General features: G+C 37.0%; 1 protein-coding gene across 5 annotated transcripts in view; it reads left to right on the forward strand.

Moving 5' to 3' along the window:
* The window catches only part of SBF2 (SET binding factor 2), a 230,070-nt gene that overhangs the window by 118,004 nt on the left and 93,536 nt on the right, over positions 1–18,530 (forward strand). For all 5 annotated transcript variants that reach the window (XM_056494163.1, XM_056494165.1, XM_056494161.1 and 2 more), the window contains exons 7-10: positions 12,817–12,949; positions 13,949–14,057; positions 15,480–15,593; positions 16,388–16,465. In XM_056494163.1, the coding sequence (XP_056350138.1) occupies positions 12,817–12,949; positions 13,949–14,057; positions 15,480–15,593; positions 16,388–16,465 (434 nt within the window). The remainder of the gene's footprint in view (positions 1–12,816; positions 12,950–13,948; positions 14,058–15,479; positions 15,594–16,387; positions 16,466–18,530) is intronic.

Genomic DNA, 18,530 nt, shown 5'->3' on the forward strand with positions numbered 1-18,530 from the left:
CTGCTTTGAATCTTCTGGATGAAGACACAGGGTAAGGGTGCTTTGGAATGCAGGGCTAGGTAGAATAGAGATTAAATGAGTGGAATGACATGAACATGAATGGTCATGGGAGGTGGAGCCAGGTTGCTTGGCAAGCTTGTCTTTGATTTGTCCAAACTATGCTGTAACTGAAAGTGTTAAACATCATTATCCTTCAGCCTTTTTATGTGTTCTAAAATATTTTAAACTAGAAGTTGTGTGTGTATTATTAGACAGTATATGAAGCCTCTAAAAAAGATTCTTAAAAATAATGTAGTAGTTGAAAACTGCAGTGTTATTAAATATCTGTAATTCCACATCTCAAAAGTGATTGATTGATTAAACTTCTAAAGATTATTACAGTTGCACAAAATATAAATACTAGGGCAGATGTTTGTGGTGATGGCAGAGTTGCTAAGCAGGGAAGTACTTCAGTACAAGCACTTTAAAATGCTCCACTCCAGCATTAGTGCATTTTCTTAATGTGAATATTCAATTCCAAATTTCAACACTGTGACTTGGGGCTGAGAAGTTCACAGTGTTCTCTGTCCTTTTGCCCTGCTTGCATGTTCTTGCCTTTCTTTTGCATCAGAGCAGATACTTCTCTGATAGCACAGAAAGCTGCTTAAAATTAAATAATTAAACAGCAAGAAGCAAGCAAAGAGAAGTTAATTATTTTCCCTGTTTCCATGGAGTGACACTGACAAAGATGATTTTTGTTGGTTTAAGCAGTCTATTACTGCTATATGGTGATAAATCCAGTCAACACATTATGATGGGATCATATTTTAACTGTCATACCTGTTTAGAATTTTTTGGAGTTGTGTATTCAAGTCTACAGAAGTAAAAGAAATGCTGTATTTTCTAATTTTTCAGATTTTCTAGAAATTAATGAAGAATGGATGTTTAGGGTTTTTTTAAATATAATGAATATACTGTAATTATTTTGTGTTCAAAGTTTGTTTGGATAAGATCTTAATTGCAGGAGCATTATTTTTTTTTTTTTTTAATTGAGGGGTGCTGCTCCAGCTCTCTTTGGAAGCAGATATTTGTATGTGCCAAGGGATTTTAAACTGACAGGCTTGCACTTTACAGCTTTGGTTAACTGGTGAAAACCACATTTTAGGATGGTTTTGTAGTTGTGCCAGGATCATGCAGCAGATGTTCTGCTCTCAGAAGAAATCTGTGCATAGGCTGAGAGTTGAGCAGGCTCTGTCCTTGGTTCTTACAAGTGGGATTTCCCTTGGAAGATGTCATGGCACTGGGCAGCCCCAGCCCTGCTGGGCACAGCTGCACAGCTTTGGAGCTGGGAAAAGGAGAGGCTGCTTGGTCTCTTTGCTTGGGTGCTGGCCTTAAGCTCAGCTTGCCCAAGCCATGATTCTTGTGCCAGGCAGTGCATCCTCCCCATGGGCTGCTCACCTGCCTTGGTCTTGGCCTTGGTCACTGTGACCTGGTGTCCTGGTTTAGGGCAGATTTGGGAGAAACCCTCCAAAGGGCCCCCCCAGGAAGAAAACTTAAGTGGGTCCTCCCCCAAACCGGTTCAGGAAGAAAATTTCCTGCGAGAGAAGTGGAAAAAATCTGCTTATTCAACAGGCAGAGCACAAAGAAATGAACAATACCAAGCAATGAAACCTCTCACTGCTCTGAAGAGATGAAAACTCAGAAAGTCTCTCTGCTGTGGTGGCAGCTCAGCTCAGTCTGTTCTCAGCCCTCTGGCCATGGAAAATGTCACTGCCCAGCCAGGCCCCAGGTCCAGCTCCTGGTGTTCCCCCAGGTCCCCACTCCAGAGCAGGTTCAAATAATTCCAGGAATAGGGAAAAAAACTGTCCAGGGAACTTCTCTGCTTCAGTCAGTCAAAAACTAGCTAAGAGCAAAGGAGAGCTCTCTCCTGCTGTCCAGCACAGTGACAGCCCAGGAGATGAAGTGATGGAACTCCCATCTCTGTGTTTTGGAAACAACCCCCTCAGCCATTCTACCACTCCTCCTTCCCCTTTCACTCTCAAATCCAGCCTTAAGGGTACAAAACTTGTTTCTGGGCTCTACAGATGAATGGGGATACAATTCAACATGACAAAGTCACCCCAGCCTGGCTCCCTGACTCATGTCTTGGCCTCTGTGGCTGTCCCAGCTTTTGGCTGGCTGTCACCCCTGTACCCAGCCCATCTTCTCTGGGTACCTTGGTCAGGACACTGCCCCTTCCCTCCTTGCTCCACACTCTGCCTGCTGTTCTAGAAGTGCTGGTCCCTGGAAACTGCTGGTTCTCCAATTTTCACTGCTTATCTTCAAAAAGTCCTGAGCTGATACTTTGCTATGATCTCTTCACAGGAATTTCGTTCACTCTGATGCTAAATATCGAGCTTTGTAAATCCTATAAGAGGTGAAATTGTGCACCACAATTTCCTAGTGTAATTTGATTCTGGGGAAGAGAACAAGATTTTAAAATTGTATTATTTTCTTGATCTTAAAATATGAACAGTGATCAGTTTCTGTGTTCTGCACTAAAGCTGGCTTCATCTGTTAACTATCTTTCCAATGTTTCATTGCTTCCCAACACCCTGCCTCAGAAATTATTATGTGAGCTACCAGGGCTTTAAACAGTGCAAGTCTCCAGCCTATAGAGTAACATAAACAGTATAACCTTATTGTGATAATTAGAAAATACCTATTGAATCAAAAGGAAAAAACTTGAATTATCATGTGCCTCAAATTAGTATTTTTGGTAGCTGATTGTTAAACTCACAATACATGTAGGACATGCTATGCTTTACATTTTTATTCTGAATGAAAGTAAAAATAGCCCTACTGCTTAAAAAGTGTAGCTTCCTTTAGAAAACATAAATCCCAAAGTAAGGTAGAGTCTGAAATGAATATTTGAATTGTTGGTTGTGTTATAGCTCATACTGGCTTCTAGAGGCTGTCTTTTGAAAAGTGTTAGGGTTTTCTGCTGTACTCTACCTTTTTAGTTTATTCTATATCATAGACTATATGTATTTTCCATTTGCTGCTTTTTACATCAGTATCATTCAGGGAGAAGTCACAAGTTACAGAAACAGGTGAGCACCAAGGACAGGCTCATACCAAAAGATCATGAGTTATTTAAGGCTGGAAATTAAAAGATAATTTCTAACTGTAGGATGAGAAACCTCCTGAAGCACCTTCTGTTGGGAATAGTAATGCAAAGCATTATCAGTACATTTAAGATGAAGTTTGATTTATTTGGGGTTGTTTGATATAGCCATGATGGGAAAAGGCTGGACTCCTTCATTGTTTATAGACCCTTCAGTCCCATATTTCTAAATCCAGGATATATTAAAATGCCCAGAATTTTTGCTTTTGACTTCAGTTTCTTGACACTTTGAGTAATGTTTTCTGTAATAAAATACCTTCTCATTATTTTAATTCTGGTTTAGGGGAGATAAGATGTTCAGCCTCTCATGTAATGTATTTCATGCCAGCAGATGACAATACCAAATTACTGTATAAATGGGAAAAGACATTCCTGATGAATATATATGTGTATTTGTATGGCTGGGAGACATTATGAAAGGGTCACTGCACAGTCAGCACGTGAGCTGGCTTATACTTGTTGACTAAGAAAAGCCTGGTGTCTTTGACATACAACAAGAATATTTTCATATTTCATTATGTAGGGTAGCAAAGCAATGAGAGATTTAATCTGAAGAGCATATGAAGAGTCTAAATGCAGGCATTTTCAGTACATTAATACCTATAACAGGGAGATGCAGTAAGGGTCAATGTGGTGCCCTTTCCACATCTTATCTTTGTTAGGAGATTTCAGTGATATGAACCAGAACTTCTTTTTACTCTGTCAGGTTGTTTACAAACTTCTCACCCAACTCACTCAATTTCTTTCCTTTCCATGAAACATCATGTATCCTGTGATGGGAATATATGTAACTTTTGTTGGTTTTCAGTAGCATGTGCAATTAAATGAGGACTATTTTATTGAAATATATAGACTTCTGATCAGTATTTGGTCTTAATAAATTGTATGCTCTCCAGCCTATGGGACCTGGCATCACATGAGTGGATGCTGTTGGCTTATGCTCTATTTTCAGTTTAAATCCCACTGGCTGGTGAGCTGCAATTAGCTCCATAACCCAGCCAAAGAGAATTTACCATTCAAGCTTTCCAAGTAGATTTGTGTAGTTCATCAAAGAACAAATAGATTATGAAGGGATTTGATGTGGCATTTACTGCTAATGGGGCCTTGCTGCTGCAAGGGCAGAACAAAAGCAAACTGTTCTTTTAGATGCTGTTAGAAATAAAGGGACATTGTCATAGTGAGTTTTATACAGGGACTCTTCTGCACTTCCAAGTAAAGGCACTTTATGGACAGTCACTGAGGCTTCATTTCCCCAGCTGCACAAACTGCCAAGCAGATGATCCTGTCTGGAATTTCCACTTCCAATTGCACAGTGCTGCCCTATCTGCTTTGCTAAAATGGTGCTTGACTGAGCTGTGCTGAGAGTTTCTCTCACCAAGTTAACAGAAGATATTTGGAGGGTGGAAGGAGGGAGAGTCCCATGTGTGGTTTGATGCAGTGGTTCAGTCAGCCCAATGGCCAAGTGCTGCAGTGAGAGCAGACCCATCCCTCTGCCAGCTTGAACTCACTCACTCTTGTGAGCTTTGCTGCAGCTGGAAGGAAAGCAGCAGCAGCACCCCTGTCAGAGGGGGATTCCAGTCAGGTAGTGCCAAACCATTCCTTCAGTACATCCTGCTCTGTTTCTGTTTGTGTGACATGTGGGGATGCCATATGTCAAACACTATAGTTCTTACATCCAGTATTTCTTGCAGTGCTCAGTGTTTTTCAGCACAGCAAAGCACAGGACATCAGATGCTCACTTATATCCACTCTGAACTTGTATTACTCTTCTAATGAGATAAACTGTGCAGTAGTTTATTTTAAGCAAATTGTAAATCTGAAAAAGCAAAGTTATCTGGCATCAAGTAAATAAACTTGAAGCTGTGTTTTTGATCAAGTGCTGTAGTTAATGAGCTTTTTTTTAAAGGAAACATTTCAAATAAGAGAAAAAAATATATTACAGTTTGCTCTATAACAATTCAGTGAAGTTCATTTAAACTATTAGGTGAAAATTTGTTTTGAGATATTTGAGAAGAGATTTATTTTCTATTTACAGCAGAACTTCAGAAAACACGGCCCAGAAGAGTGTAAACAAATTATTGTTTTTCAGAGATGAGCAAAATGTAAGACAAAAAGCAAATGTCTAATAAATAGGCAAACAGATTTCAAAAAGATGCAAAATAATCTTGTCTCTGCTTATAGAAACTACTGAAAGGAATCCTCCTGGGAACAGATTGCTTTTCTTTCTTTTTTTGCTGGTATGAGTGCAGGCAGATCTTTTCTCACTGTTCCAAAGCAGGCTTGGTGGCTGTCAAATCATAAGAACTTGCAATTTCCAAACTTCAGTGTTAATTCTTGTGAGAGGAAAAGAAGAACAGTTCTGTAGATCTTTACTTCCATACATTTGGTCCTGTAAATTCTCATTTAAAGTTTTGCTCTTTAGTTGCATTTTGAGCTGAAGTATCACTGTCTCAGGAGGTCAGGAAAATCTCAGAGAATTTGACAAAGAATTTTTTAAGTTTCATAAATGTTTTGAAGAGAATTCAAGCATGATCTTTAGAGAAAATAAAGTGATTTTTAATTTTTTCATGTTACACATGTTACACAGTTTCTTCAATTGAATATTTGTCCTTTTATGCTTCAGCCAACAGTGGCTGAAGATTGCTCTTACAGAATATCCTGATCAGCCACATCTGTTCTTGTTGGCTTTGCATTTATTTGGTTATGTTCATATAATGCTTCTGTAGTGATGTTCCTTGAGAAAGGCTTTGTAGTCCTGAGACAGGAAACAGGTATGTTTGCAGTCCCTTGTGTATCCTTGACCATTTTTCCTGTGTACAGTTCAAGAAAGACAATACTCTTCTCATTCTTAGATATTTACTTTCTAAGGATCCTGCTGGTGTTATCCTCACTCTGAATTGCTTTGTTAAAGAACACTTTTTCTGCTTTAAGTGAGGCCAGACAAATTATGAAATCTTAAAAACAAATCAGGTTGCTCAAAAACTTTTAACGCTCCTTCTGAATTTTAAAATGTCTGCTGGTGGCTGAACAGAATTCTCCTTTACTTTCCACCATCTATTAATCAATTTGGAGGGATGGTAAACTGCTCTATTTTTGGTTACTTAAATACATTAGCAGTTGAAAATAATTTCTCAAATCTCAATTTTAGATTTGCTATCCAGATACAAAGAGATAATTTTGCCTAATCAAACTGCTATAAATAATTTTTATAACGTGCTCATTTTTCTGACATACCTTTTGAAGTATATGGGGAAAAAAGGTTTCACAAAACATTTGGCTCAAACAATGAAATCGTCATTCTTGAAAGGACAATTCTAGAGAATGAATGAAAGAAATTCACCTGTAAAAATTTATATAAATATGGGAATCTTTCAGTAGCATTCTCCCACCTCTGCTCATGGAAATTTGGCAGCATTTCAATTCATTAGTATGTATCCATTATCCCAGTCCACTCAAAATTCTTTTATACAATTTCATTGAATTTCTGTTAATGTGGATCCATGAGGGTTACACAGAAATTCTGTATCCTGATTCTAATAATTATACAGGTAATTAGCAATTAGTACACAGATTACTACTAATTATACAGGATTACTGTTTACCTTTATTTATGATTTTTTTCAAGGTTGGAATAGTAGATATTTATGGGAATAATATCCAAAACAAATAGCATCCTATTTTAGTTACCTTTCTAGGTAAGTAAATAACTCTGCAGAAGATGAGATGTGAAATCAGACAAGGAATTAAACCATATTTCAGCAGAATAGAATATTACTCAAATCTTAACACCTGCCTGCATATAGAGACACACAATAGGAGAACAAAACCTTATGGTTTAATTTGGTAGTTAACAGTTCAATCTTTAGAAATACTGTTTGCTACTCTCCCTCTAGGAAAAAATATTAGTCTCATATCTGACTTTTTCTCCTTAAATAAATCTATTTTTAATAGCATCTATCAAACATAAGTTTATATGAGCCAGACATATAATCAGTAGCAAACTTTTAACTGGTAATGCAGGTTATGTTTGTATATTTGTGTAATTCATCTTACTGCCTTCACATGAAATTGGCATTTACCTCCCTGCCACATGAATGCTTTCTGTGTATAAAAGGGTTATTGGTCTGGTTTACCTTCCTATGTCTTTTCTGCTTTGTTCAAGAAAATTCACTTAAACAGAGTCATATTAATCTTGAGCTTATCAATCTTCCTTTGGGTATGTAAAGCTTTAAAAAATGTATAAGAAATGGTATTGCACTTATCTTTTTCAGGGATGAAAACCTTATCTAAATCTTCTATTAAAAATTGTATTTAGCTTAATCATTGTCTCCAAAAAAAAAAAAAAAATCAGTGATTGTGTTCTCTCAGTGTATTGGCAGAATTGTATTTGGAGGCTCAAGAAAGCCAAAGGGCTTTTGCTGCTTCTTTAAGTAGATCTGCAGAGAGGTTTAAGGAAATTGGCAATAATGGAGTGATATCAACATACAAATGACAGACAGACTGACTGTTTTCCTGAGTAGATCATATGCTGTTAATCCCTGTTTCTTTGTGCCTGTGTGATTTAGGGTTTGGAGAACAACCATCTGCTTGACTCAGTGTGGATAGAACAGAGTGGATACTGTTGAACTTTGGGGGAGTGATAGCTGTAGGAATATTTATCCATCAGCTGAAGACATCTTTTTTTATATATATCTCCTCATTTTCACAGTCTCTTTGATAGCTTTTAATGATCAGTTGGCTTCAGTGGTGTTTATACCAGAATCTTTCTGTATGATCCTCCTGTTTCCTCTTCCCACCCTTCCCAGACAGTTTGTAGGGAAGCCTTCATTCCACCCTTCTTACAAAGAACGTGCAGAATTCGTGGTTCACATTCTGAATTGCCTTCAGTTCAGTTCCCAGTTCAGAAATGCATCTCTAAAAATGGAGCTTGGCTTCATTAGTGCACGTCACACCCTTGCTTCTTTCTGTGGGCTCAGAATTGGGGATCAATTCATGAAATGCTGAATTCTTTGAGGGAGTCTCAGCTGAAGGCTCCATGCTGTAGGGATTGCTTCTCTTCCTCCTGAGTCTGACAAAGCCCAAATAAATTCATCTCTTGGGGTACTCATCTGACTCATGTCTCTGTTTCCCAGCCAAAAGCAGGATAAATTAACCCTCCCAAAACTCTCTGCTGGCACAGCCAGATTGCTCCCCAGTTGTGAGCAAGCTTGGCAGTGATTTAATCATGTTGTGTGCAGTCCTGCCTTAATAACAGACCTGCATGCTTTCCTAAATACCAATTGTTCGTGGGATGAGTGCCATAGCAGTCATTTGGGTTTCACTCTGTGGAGTTGATTGGAGATAGTGTGTGATTTTTGGGTGGACAAATCAATGCAGTTTGGCAGGGATTACCTATGTGAGTATTGAGTCCAGTTGTTGCCTCTTATTTACTAGTTAAGCTTGTGTTTTGGTCATTAGCAGAGTTATGCAGCCACATCTAAAAATAAATATGAAAAGGGTTTTGTTTTTCTCTACTCCTTTGCTAGTTATCTTTAGAGCTTGACACTGCCTGGCACAAAACTTGTACTATGCAGTCTCCAGTGGCCTTTCAGAAAGGCTTTTCAGGCTTTGTTGACCCATTTCCTGGATTAGTCTGGCTAAGTTATGGATTATTTTGTCTATTAAGCTTTTTCTTGTGTCCAGCAATGCAAGAATGGTGTATTGGCATAATAATGTATTCAGCTAGATGAGTTTCTGAATCCATGTGTATAACTCTTTACAGAAGTCCGAAGAAACAAGTGGTAATATTTTGATTTCATCCAATGTATAAGACAGTAACTTGTCAAGTAGACTTTGTGCTTGGTGGTTTTTTTTTAATCATGCTTAAATAAGTACTTAAATTCTAGAACAACAGGAAGCAGGCAGTCTGATACATTTGTTGATGTAGGATGTCAGATAATTTAGTACAAATTACAGATTCTTTAAATACTTGAAAACAGTGAAGGTCAGGAAGCCTCCATTCAAAATTTTCCAGCGTATGTATAATATTTTACAGGATGTCTGTCTGTAGACTGCAAAAGAGTAATCTGTACAAATCAACTTGTTTGTTGTTTTTCATGTTGTCTATTTATGCCCTGACAAATGAGCATCGGATGCAGTGTGGAGCCTGCAGAGCAGCAGAGGGTTCAAGGTTACAGACACACACGATTGTGTCTTGCAGCACGAGGAAACTGGGCTCAGGCTGTTATTTGGAATGACTTGTTTTCAGTAAACAACTTGAAACAACACCTTGGTGGCTTCCTCAGACAATTTAATCAATGGCTTCAACAGTTTAGAAAAGGAAAGTAATCAAAAGTGCTACTATTTACAATTTGATTCTATCAGATGGAAGTTTTCCCTCAGTCATTATTATTGCTGATATTCCTGAAAAGACACATTTCAGAGGATGTATGGAGCAATAATTTTGTATTGAATCAGTGTCTGTCATCTTGAAAATGAGAACATTCCAGATTAGCTGTCTGTATTGCACACTTCTTAAAATTTATATTATGTATTTTATATTTTTCTCTATTGCATACATAGCATTTAGAGAAAGAAGGAAACAAAGAGGGAGAGAGAAGGAGAACACTGGTACAAAGCAGCTGGGTGGGCTCTACAAGCTTTTCAGTCAGTTGAATTTGTTAGCCTGGGTTTTATTGTCCAAGTGTGTTAGATGCTTTCAAGTTTGGTCTTTTCCATAAATGCAAATAAAGTGTGTTTTTCTCTAGCACAGCACAACTGAGGCTACATCAGGTGCATTCATATCACAGTAAACATTTCAAATGCACCTTCCATGGCCAGTTAGAATGTAGTGAACATCTGGGAGACCAACTCCCAGAATTTGTGAAAACATTGTAGTTGGCAGTTTGTATTCTGCTGTGGGATATCAGCTTTATCTGTGGGAAATAGCTGCTGTAAGTAGTCATTTAAACATCAGCTTATATTGGTGCTGATTGAGATGCACTGACAAATGCCTTTGTGGAGTACAAACTGAAGCTTGATCTGTGGCCACTAAAATGCAGCAAAACCAGACTTAATTTCCCTAGTGAAACTATGAAAGCCTCACAAACCATACCATCAGTGCTAAGTAATTGAAATAAACTTTGTGTTCCATTGACTGGACATCCAGAACTTTCTGTAAATTGAAGATGCTGACAAAATCCATTTCTTACAGTGGTAAAAGCAGATAATAATCAGACAGACAAACAGTTTTACACTATGCAGGAACATGAAGATGACCTTTATTATTTATACAGAAGTGTATAATTTTACTAGTCCCTGAGAGAAACTGTGATCTACAACCACTCTTTGAATACTGTGAAGTACTTGCAGGTGTCCTCTTCATGCATAAGCAAAATTCTGATTTCCACTTCATTTACATTTTTTGTTAGTAAAATTTTTGCAAAAATGTTCAGTTATTATGTACTCTGGAGAGTTGCATATTGTTTTGGTGTCTGATGAGGAAGCCTGTATTCCATAGAGATCTGAAATTAAAAAGGCTGATACTGGATAAGTTTTATGACTTTCAAAGGTGTTAGAATTAAAATACTCCTTCTAAACTCTTGAATTATCATAATACACAGCAAAATAATATCATATAGCTAAAAAGGCTGGTTTTTGTCACAGGTGGATTTCAATTGAATCTTCTACATCTGTAAATGAATTTTCTAATTATTTCCAAAACAAAGTTTGAAGTCAGTGACATCCAAAAACTATTTTAGAACTCTTTCCTTTCATAACTCAGGTTTGGGTTTTAAGATGTGCAGAATGGAAAACCATCTCCTTCAAGAATTTTCAGTTATAGGTATTTTGATGACAGGAAGGGCTTTTTTAGAGCATTTCATTGTACCAAATGTTTTGAATATCTGTGAGGATTTTTGGTATTATTTCCTCAGGAATACCTGCCAAAACGTTATGGGATTTTAGAGCACTGTTTGAGAATCTTTCTATCTGATTGTAGGAAAAAAATTTCAGATGTTTAAAAAAATATGTATTCCTAGATATCTCAAGATCTTTGGTATGGAATGAAATGGCGTGAGAAGCCCAGTTGAAAACAAAAACTTAGTTTGAAACAAAAAGTATACTCCAAAATATTATTTAAAATTTTCTGGGAAAGGAACAAGGATGGTTTTGCATAAAAGGGGCAGTTAGAATTTTTAAGTTTTTGCTGATTTTTTTTTTCAAGCAGGCAGCAGTTTCTAACTTTTTGTTCAGATATATTCATACCCCTTGTGCATACACACAAGAAAGGACATTATTTCCAGTTACTTTCTAACCATTCACCGGCTGCTGTTTCATTCACATGAGGAAACAAACTGGACTTTTTATCATCATCATTATCTTGTGTGTTATAAAGCAGTTTTTTACTAGCACAATTTTAATTATGCCACTAATAATAATAGCAAACATTTGCAACAATAATTCACTCAACCTTGTAACAAAGCCCTCTATCCTCATGCCTCTCAAGCCTTTGGTTGTATGAGTTCTGTAGGACTCCTGGAGAATGGAGTTTGGAAGCACAAGCTGTTATGTTGTTGTTGGACCTTTTTCATCCTAGGAATTAAGTCTTCTTTTTCTAAGCAACCCTCTCCAAATCCTTGTCCTGCTGTGTTTAGGAACTGGGCTTTACTCCAGCCAATAAAATTTGCATAAATTATGGAAGAAAAAAAGATTTGTCAAAACATGTAATAAAAATTACTTTAAAAAACCCAAAGTGTTAGTTATCATATGAATATAGTGGCTCTGTAGTCACACTTCTTTTTGGGGACATTATTGCAAGATAAGCAGCAGCTTTGGGAAGGTAATACAGGCTGTCTTACTGATAACACAAGCCATGTCCTCAGGGAAACATCATACATTCCAGCATATTTCAGGAAATTTCATAAATTTCAGCATATCTCACATGTGTCAGGCATGTCTGCTTCTCAGGATGGGACTTTTTTTTTTTTAAAGGAAATATATTTTTGGTTTTCCCAGAAAGCACGTGGGTTTGTCTCTTAGGTAAGTTATACTGTCTTAAAAAAGCCCCAAAACCATCCCAAACATCTGATTCATGAGTCTTAACCTAAATCTAGTGGGGCTTTTTTAAACAGTCAGATCTTCCTTTAAGTATCTTCCAATGATGAATACTCTCTTACTGCCCTCTTTTAACCCCCTGACTCCTAGAATGCTCTCCATGGATGAGGTATGAATATATTCACTAGGGAATCTTCTCATTGGCAGTATCATTTTATTTTTTTCCCCCTACTTGGAGATACAAAGAGGTTTAGAAGTTAAGCCTGGATCAGTGACCAGAATTGAGTACTGGATATACAGAAGGCTGTGCAGAAGATGCACATAATACTGTTTGAAGCCATTATTAAGCATTGCTGGGATTTGTGCTGAGAAGTGGAAATCCTTGCAAGTGGTATTGAAAGGGAGATGTAATAAAGTATATCTGAAATGTGGAAGTACATTCAGTTAGTATTTCAGCAACCTGAAAAACAAAAGGAAGGTGCACTAGTCAAAGAAAAGAGAAAAACTTGGAACTTGGAAATTTATGTGTTTATCATATGCTTTTTGAAAATCCTTCCAGAAAATGGTACATTTTAATGTAATTTTGAAATTTTTGGCATGTTGTTACAGTTCTTTCTTATTATTTTATTTTTTTGAAGGAATCCAAAATGTACTCAGCTTATTCTGTGCCGTGCTTACAGAAAATAAGGTTCTCTTTCACTCAGCAAGTTTTCAAAGGCTCAGTGATGCCTGTAGGGCTCTCGAGTCTTTGATGTTTCCCCTCAAATACAGGTGAGTTAAGTCTGGATTCTTTCAACTCCTTAAATAATTTAACAACTAATTTTGTAACTTTTATTACAAATACAATTTATTACAAGAACAAATTGCATTTATTTTTTGTTTATCCCAAACAAAAAGAGTTTTGCTACATTTGTTCAAATAAGCAAAGCTATTAATGATGATATGTGCCACTTCTAGTGTGTACACATCATTAATAAATATCTGATTGTATTGGGGCAGTGAAAATAATTAAGGAAGAAATATTCCACCTGCAAATGTAGGGTAGAAACCCTGCTCACAACCCAAAAGATTCTGTGGCTCAAAGATAGCAGCTACATTAGTGTGTATCAGTTCTAAGTCATTGACAAATGTCCACCAGAGAATTAATTTAAATCAACAAACTGATCCTCTCTAAAAAGCCACAGGTGGATCCAGAATTTTGAACTGGAAAACTTATTGTCAATCAATTTGGTTATTTTAGGAAGAAGATGTTTAATTCTGACCCACCTTTTTCAAACTGCTTGTATTTTAGTAGCTTGTTTTATTTAAAATATTTCAGAGATTGGTTTCATTATAATATACAATAATAAGGAAAAACTGGAAATTGGGTTTTGGAATATGTTTCTTAATAACTATAAATTAGGTGTAGAAATACATTGATCAATTTATATCCAGCTCTTGATGCTGTTTTGATGAACACACCAAGTTTTTTAAATTATCAGACCAAGTAAACACTACCTGAAATTGTGTTCTATGCATAATATTTAGGTGTCATTTCAATATGAAAACAAAATATTTCCTTTAGAGACTTCTTATTAATGATATTTTACAAAAGGCTAATATGTGGGTATATGGCCAAAAACTAATCATGTTTTTAAAATGAATGTATTACCTATAACTTTAGTGTCCCTGATTACTAACAGGAAGATTTTTTTTTTTTAAAGAAAAAAGTTGCCTTATGTGGAAGGATAGTCAGAAGCTTTTATTCTATTTCATTTCTTCTTTTCACAGTTATCCCTATATTCCAATTCTTCCTGCACAGCTTCTGGAGGTTCTCAGCTCCCCAACACCTTTCATCATTGGGGTCCATTCAGTCTTTCGCAATGACATTCATGAGCTCGTGAGTATTTGTGCCCAAAGCAGGCACAGTGCCTGCTTGGCTGTTTGTCTTGGTTTGAAAAGACAGGTGTCTGCTAAGGAAGGCAGGAGCCTCTCTTGAAATGGAGAATGTAAACCCCCTCCCTCCAGATTATTGTAATTTTGAAATTAAGGGGCTCTCAGGCAAAGATATGGGAATTAGGAATAACAGTTCTTTACTAGAAAAATTAAAATATAAATACAGTATTACAAAAAAACCAAACCCAAAGCACTGACAGAGTCAGAATACAAGCTGACACCCTGTCAGTCAGGGTGTTGGCAGCAGTCCCATTAAATGGTGGCTGCAGTCCTCCTGCAGTGGCAGATGTGGTTCAGTTGAAGAAGTGCTCCTGTAGAAGGTGCAGTTTTACTCCAAAAGTCCAGTAATGATGTAGAAGGGTCTGGTTCTCCTCTGGAATCCAGTGCAAAAAGGCTGCTCTGATGTTCCAAATCTCAGTTTTTATCTAAGTAAGAAAGGCTTGGCTCTTCTCCCTGCCTGGAGTATCTCCCAATGGGATGATGTAATTTTATCAGTCATTCAGTGGGACTGAATGGCCCATTAACAGAAGATATCTCCTTGGAGAAAGGATAGATTGTAGAACAGATGAAGATCACTGCCCCACCTGGTTTTAACAGATGGTGATAGAATACACACCCCTGGTCACATCCTGCATTGCAACCCAAGACAGTATTCAGCTGCAGAGCATTTCTGAGTGCTCTGGAGGTAGCTGTATGAAAAATTCACATATGTTCCAAATACTACTGGAAGAAAGCAAGGCAAGACAATCAGGAGAAGAAAAAAGAAAAAAAAGTCTTTTTTTTTTTTTTTCTTTTTCTCTCGTAAATACATTGAGGCTGTCCAGTCGAGGGAAATTATTGGATTCTAGTGCAGGAGGGAAGGAATGGATCCATTTCTGGCTTTGTCATCTATTTGTTCTGAGTTTGAGCAATTCACTGAGGATTTTCAAGTGTATTCTCAATTGATTTATTTTACCCTTTGTAAGTATGTGCTTGGAGAAGCTGAACCAGGGTTAGAAGGGGTGCTTAGAAACATGAAATTTTAATTCTAGTTGCCCTCACTGTGTTCCTTTGCAAACAGCCTATTAGATATCTCATGTCTCTGAACACAGACCTGGAACATCGAGAAACAAAAGTCACTTTTGAAAGTTTGGCCTAATTTCATTTTCTTTGGTTTAATTTCATTTTTCAGAGCTAGATTCAGTAATAGGAAGTATTTGGAGTATTTCCTGTATCAAAAGCATTCTGTACATTAAAGTTGGTACTGTTCTAATTTGTTTTTTTTTTAAACTTATGTGCAGATCGTTGTGCAGAAATTTGAACTGTTGTGGTTTTTTAAGCTGCATTCACTGTATGCACTTCTACTACTTCTGTTTATTCCTTACAGTTAGATGTAATCATAGCAGACCTGGATGGAGGAACAATTAAAATTCCTGAATGTATTCATCTATCCCAGCTTCCAGAGCCACTGCTACACCAGACTCAAATGGCACTTTCTCTGGTATGTTTGAATAAAATCCCTGCTTTTCACCCTCTCACCTATTTGCAAAGAATGAAAAATTTCAATATCAAGCTTTCAAGCACACTGGAAATGAGATTTAATAGAATGATTCATGCAACATTCCTGGTTTTAGAGGAGTTTATTTTCCATAGTTCGAGTTAATATCATCAGTAATGGAAATATAAAATGTCTTTTCAGTGTTCAAGAGGTAGATATTTTTCCTTTATAATGATTTTTAGTAAGAGTGTTTGAGCAGCATTATTATTACTCACTTTTGCTGCCTTTCTGTGTTTATAAATTCATTTCAACTGTACATTTTCTTGAAATTTAACAAATTAATAACCCTTTAAAGTTCATTTGTGTGATGCCCCTGTTTCAGAATTTAGGAATGATGGATTCTACTTTAGGGAGTTGCCATAAAAAATACTTCAGTTTGTCTTTTTGCTGTCATTTTAATAAGTTAGAAATCACCTTACTTGGGGCTTCTGAGCAAATCTTATCTTAAACAGAAAAACTTTTAGTCTGTTAATCTGTTTTAGCTGAATTGGCTCTAAAATCCCTAATGGTATTGATAGTTTCATGGACTGTGATAGAAGTTTTTGATAACTAAGTCACATATAGAAACTTGAAGGTGGGAAGTTAATTCCATCTTTATTTTCATGCAGTCTTCACAATTTAACTCAACTTTTTACTTGAGGTACCCAATATCAGTGAATATTAATTTGAGAAAGAAAAGAAATAACTTTTTCTCAACAAAATGAATGAAAAAAGATTTTGTTTTTAAAATTCTCTAGGTTTTGCATCCTGATTTGGAAACAGCAGATTATGCATTCCCTCCCCCACGAACAGCTTTATCACACTCGAAAATGCTGGTAAGATTTCTGTGTTATTTTCTGTGTCTGACTTGCATAAGTAGAAAACTTGAAATTTTAGACTAGCTTCCTTTTAAGAATTTTGTTTGCTTTTCCATATACTTTACAGTATTATTGGTGGAGCAAAGAAATGCTTTTTGCCCTCTAATAACATTCTGATGGGTTAGAATTTTTATAAAATCCAAAAGCCAGTTCAGTTTAAGATCACACATTGGGGCTTTTTTGTGTAGATATATTTGAAAATGTGAAACTCTTAGGTGGTACAATATATTTGTTATATGTATTTCTTGCTTTAAGATTGGGATTTTCCATTGCTGAAGACAGGGAATGTCATCCAGACTTCATTTAAACTAATGGAAGAATTCAGCTAAGATCTCACTTTGAATAGGGAAGTCTCAGATTAACAGAATCTTGTATCAAAATAAGAATTTTGTTAAATCTGAAAGAAATTACCACGTTTTCAAAAAAGTCATGGTACAAATGTACCTGCTAAAATCCTAGAGAGCAGCAGAAAATGAGCATGGCTGTCAGTAAAGTGAGCCATACAAAATTTAAGTTAAAAATAGAGCAACATTGATCATGTTCCAGTGAAGAATAAACAGCCTCTAGTAAAATACTCCAATTGTACATTCCAGCTTTATATATGTATCTTATATATTCCTTTTCTCTTTAAAAATAAGTTACAGGCTGTAATTTACTTAGGTTATATTTGCTTGTCAGCTGGTTACCTGATAGTAAACATTATTTGCTGTATGCAACATGTAAAATTAGAGTTTGTAACATAACACCATAAAACCTGAGGTCATATACAATTTTTGGGACCTCAGGATTTTTGGCATGGCTGCTGAGATTAAATAATAGGGTGGCCCAGGATTTGATGCCAGTCTTTAGTGACATCTGGACCAGGTGGAGATGTCACTGCCCCGAATCTGCTCCAGCTGTTCACATCATTTCCATTTTTCTGGTGGTGTGGATGTAAGCTCTCTTTTACTCAAATAAATGAACCAAGACTTTAAGGACCTACTATTTTGAACTTTTTAAGGTAACTCTGTCTGGTTTTGGTGGCAGAAGGTTGACAGGTGAAAATGTGAGTTGGAAGAGTCCTAGCCAGGTAGCAGGGCAAACCTGGAGCAGTGTGCTCTTCTGGCAGAGCTGCAGCTGGTGTGTAGTGAATCCAAGTGTGTAGAGAATCCAAGCCTGGATTCTCCAGCAGCAGCAGCAGTGCTACCTTAGGCTCCTGTTAATCCCTGCTGCCCCTGCCCACTCTGAAGGCACTGTTTGTGTAGTGCTTCAAAGCCACACTTACTTTAGGAAATAAACCCAGGCTAAAATAGCCTTTTTCCTTTATTTGCATCAAGTTTCTGTCATGTCAGCTCATTCATGTGGTTCATGACATGACCACCCCTCAGCCAGCCTGGCTTAGCCCAGAGCCTGTGCTGCAGGCAAAGGAGAGGTCAGCAGGGCTGAGGAGGGACTGTGAGCAGGGTCTGCCATGGCCATCTGAGCACAGGGCAGGGGAGCCTGGTGGTCTTTTATTAGTGTCTTTTTTTTGTTAGTATCTATCTTCTTTTTCCCTCTGCCTTCAGTCAGATTCAGGATTGAAGCACGAGAGATTAAGTTTTGTGTTCAGACTCGTTTGTTTATTAATTCTTGTCCATAGCACAGTGAGTGCTACAGCACTTTCAGCTAACAAGCTAAAAGTGCAAAAATGGAGCTGAATCTTGCTTGTTACAAGATCTTTTAAAGCCAAACAGTCCAATTAAAAGCTAACACATGTATATATTATTGATATTTTTGATCCAATGACCAAACATCTGTGATCCACAGTGCAGCACTTTCAATCCAACCAAAAACTACTACCTAAAACCAAGAAGGAGGAGGAATAAGAAGGAGGAAAAAGCTAATGCCCCAAAATCTCCATCTCATCCCAGATCTACTACTATATTCTAAAACCCTAAATTCCAAGCCCTTCACTGTGTGATATTGCACACTTCTATTGGAACTACACACCAGTGACAGCAACTCCATCACTCAAATTTAGGAGCCTTCTCCAAGGCTCAAAAAC

The sequence above is a fragment of the Oenanthe melanoleuca genome, chromosome 5, assembly GCF_029582105.1.
Source record: "Oenanthe melanoleuca isolate GR-GAL-2019-014 chromosome 5, OMel1.0, whole genome shotgun sequence".
NCBI classification, from domain to species: domain Eukaryota; kingdom Metazoa; phylum Chordata; class Aves; order Passeriformes; family Muscicapidae; genus Oenanthe; species Oenanthe melanoleuca.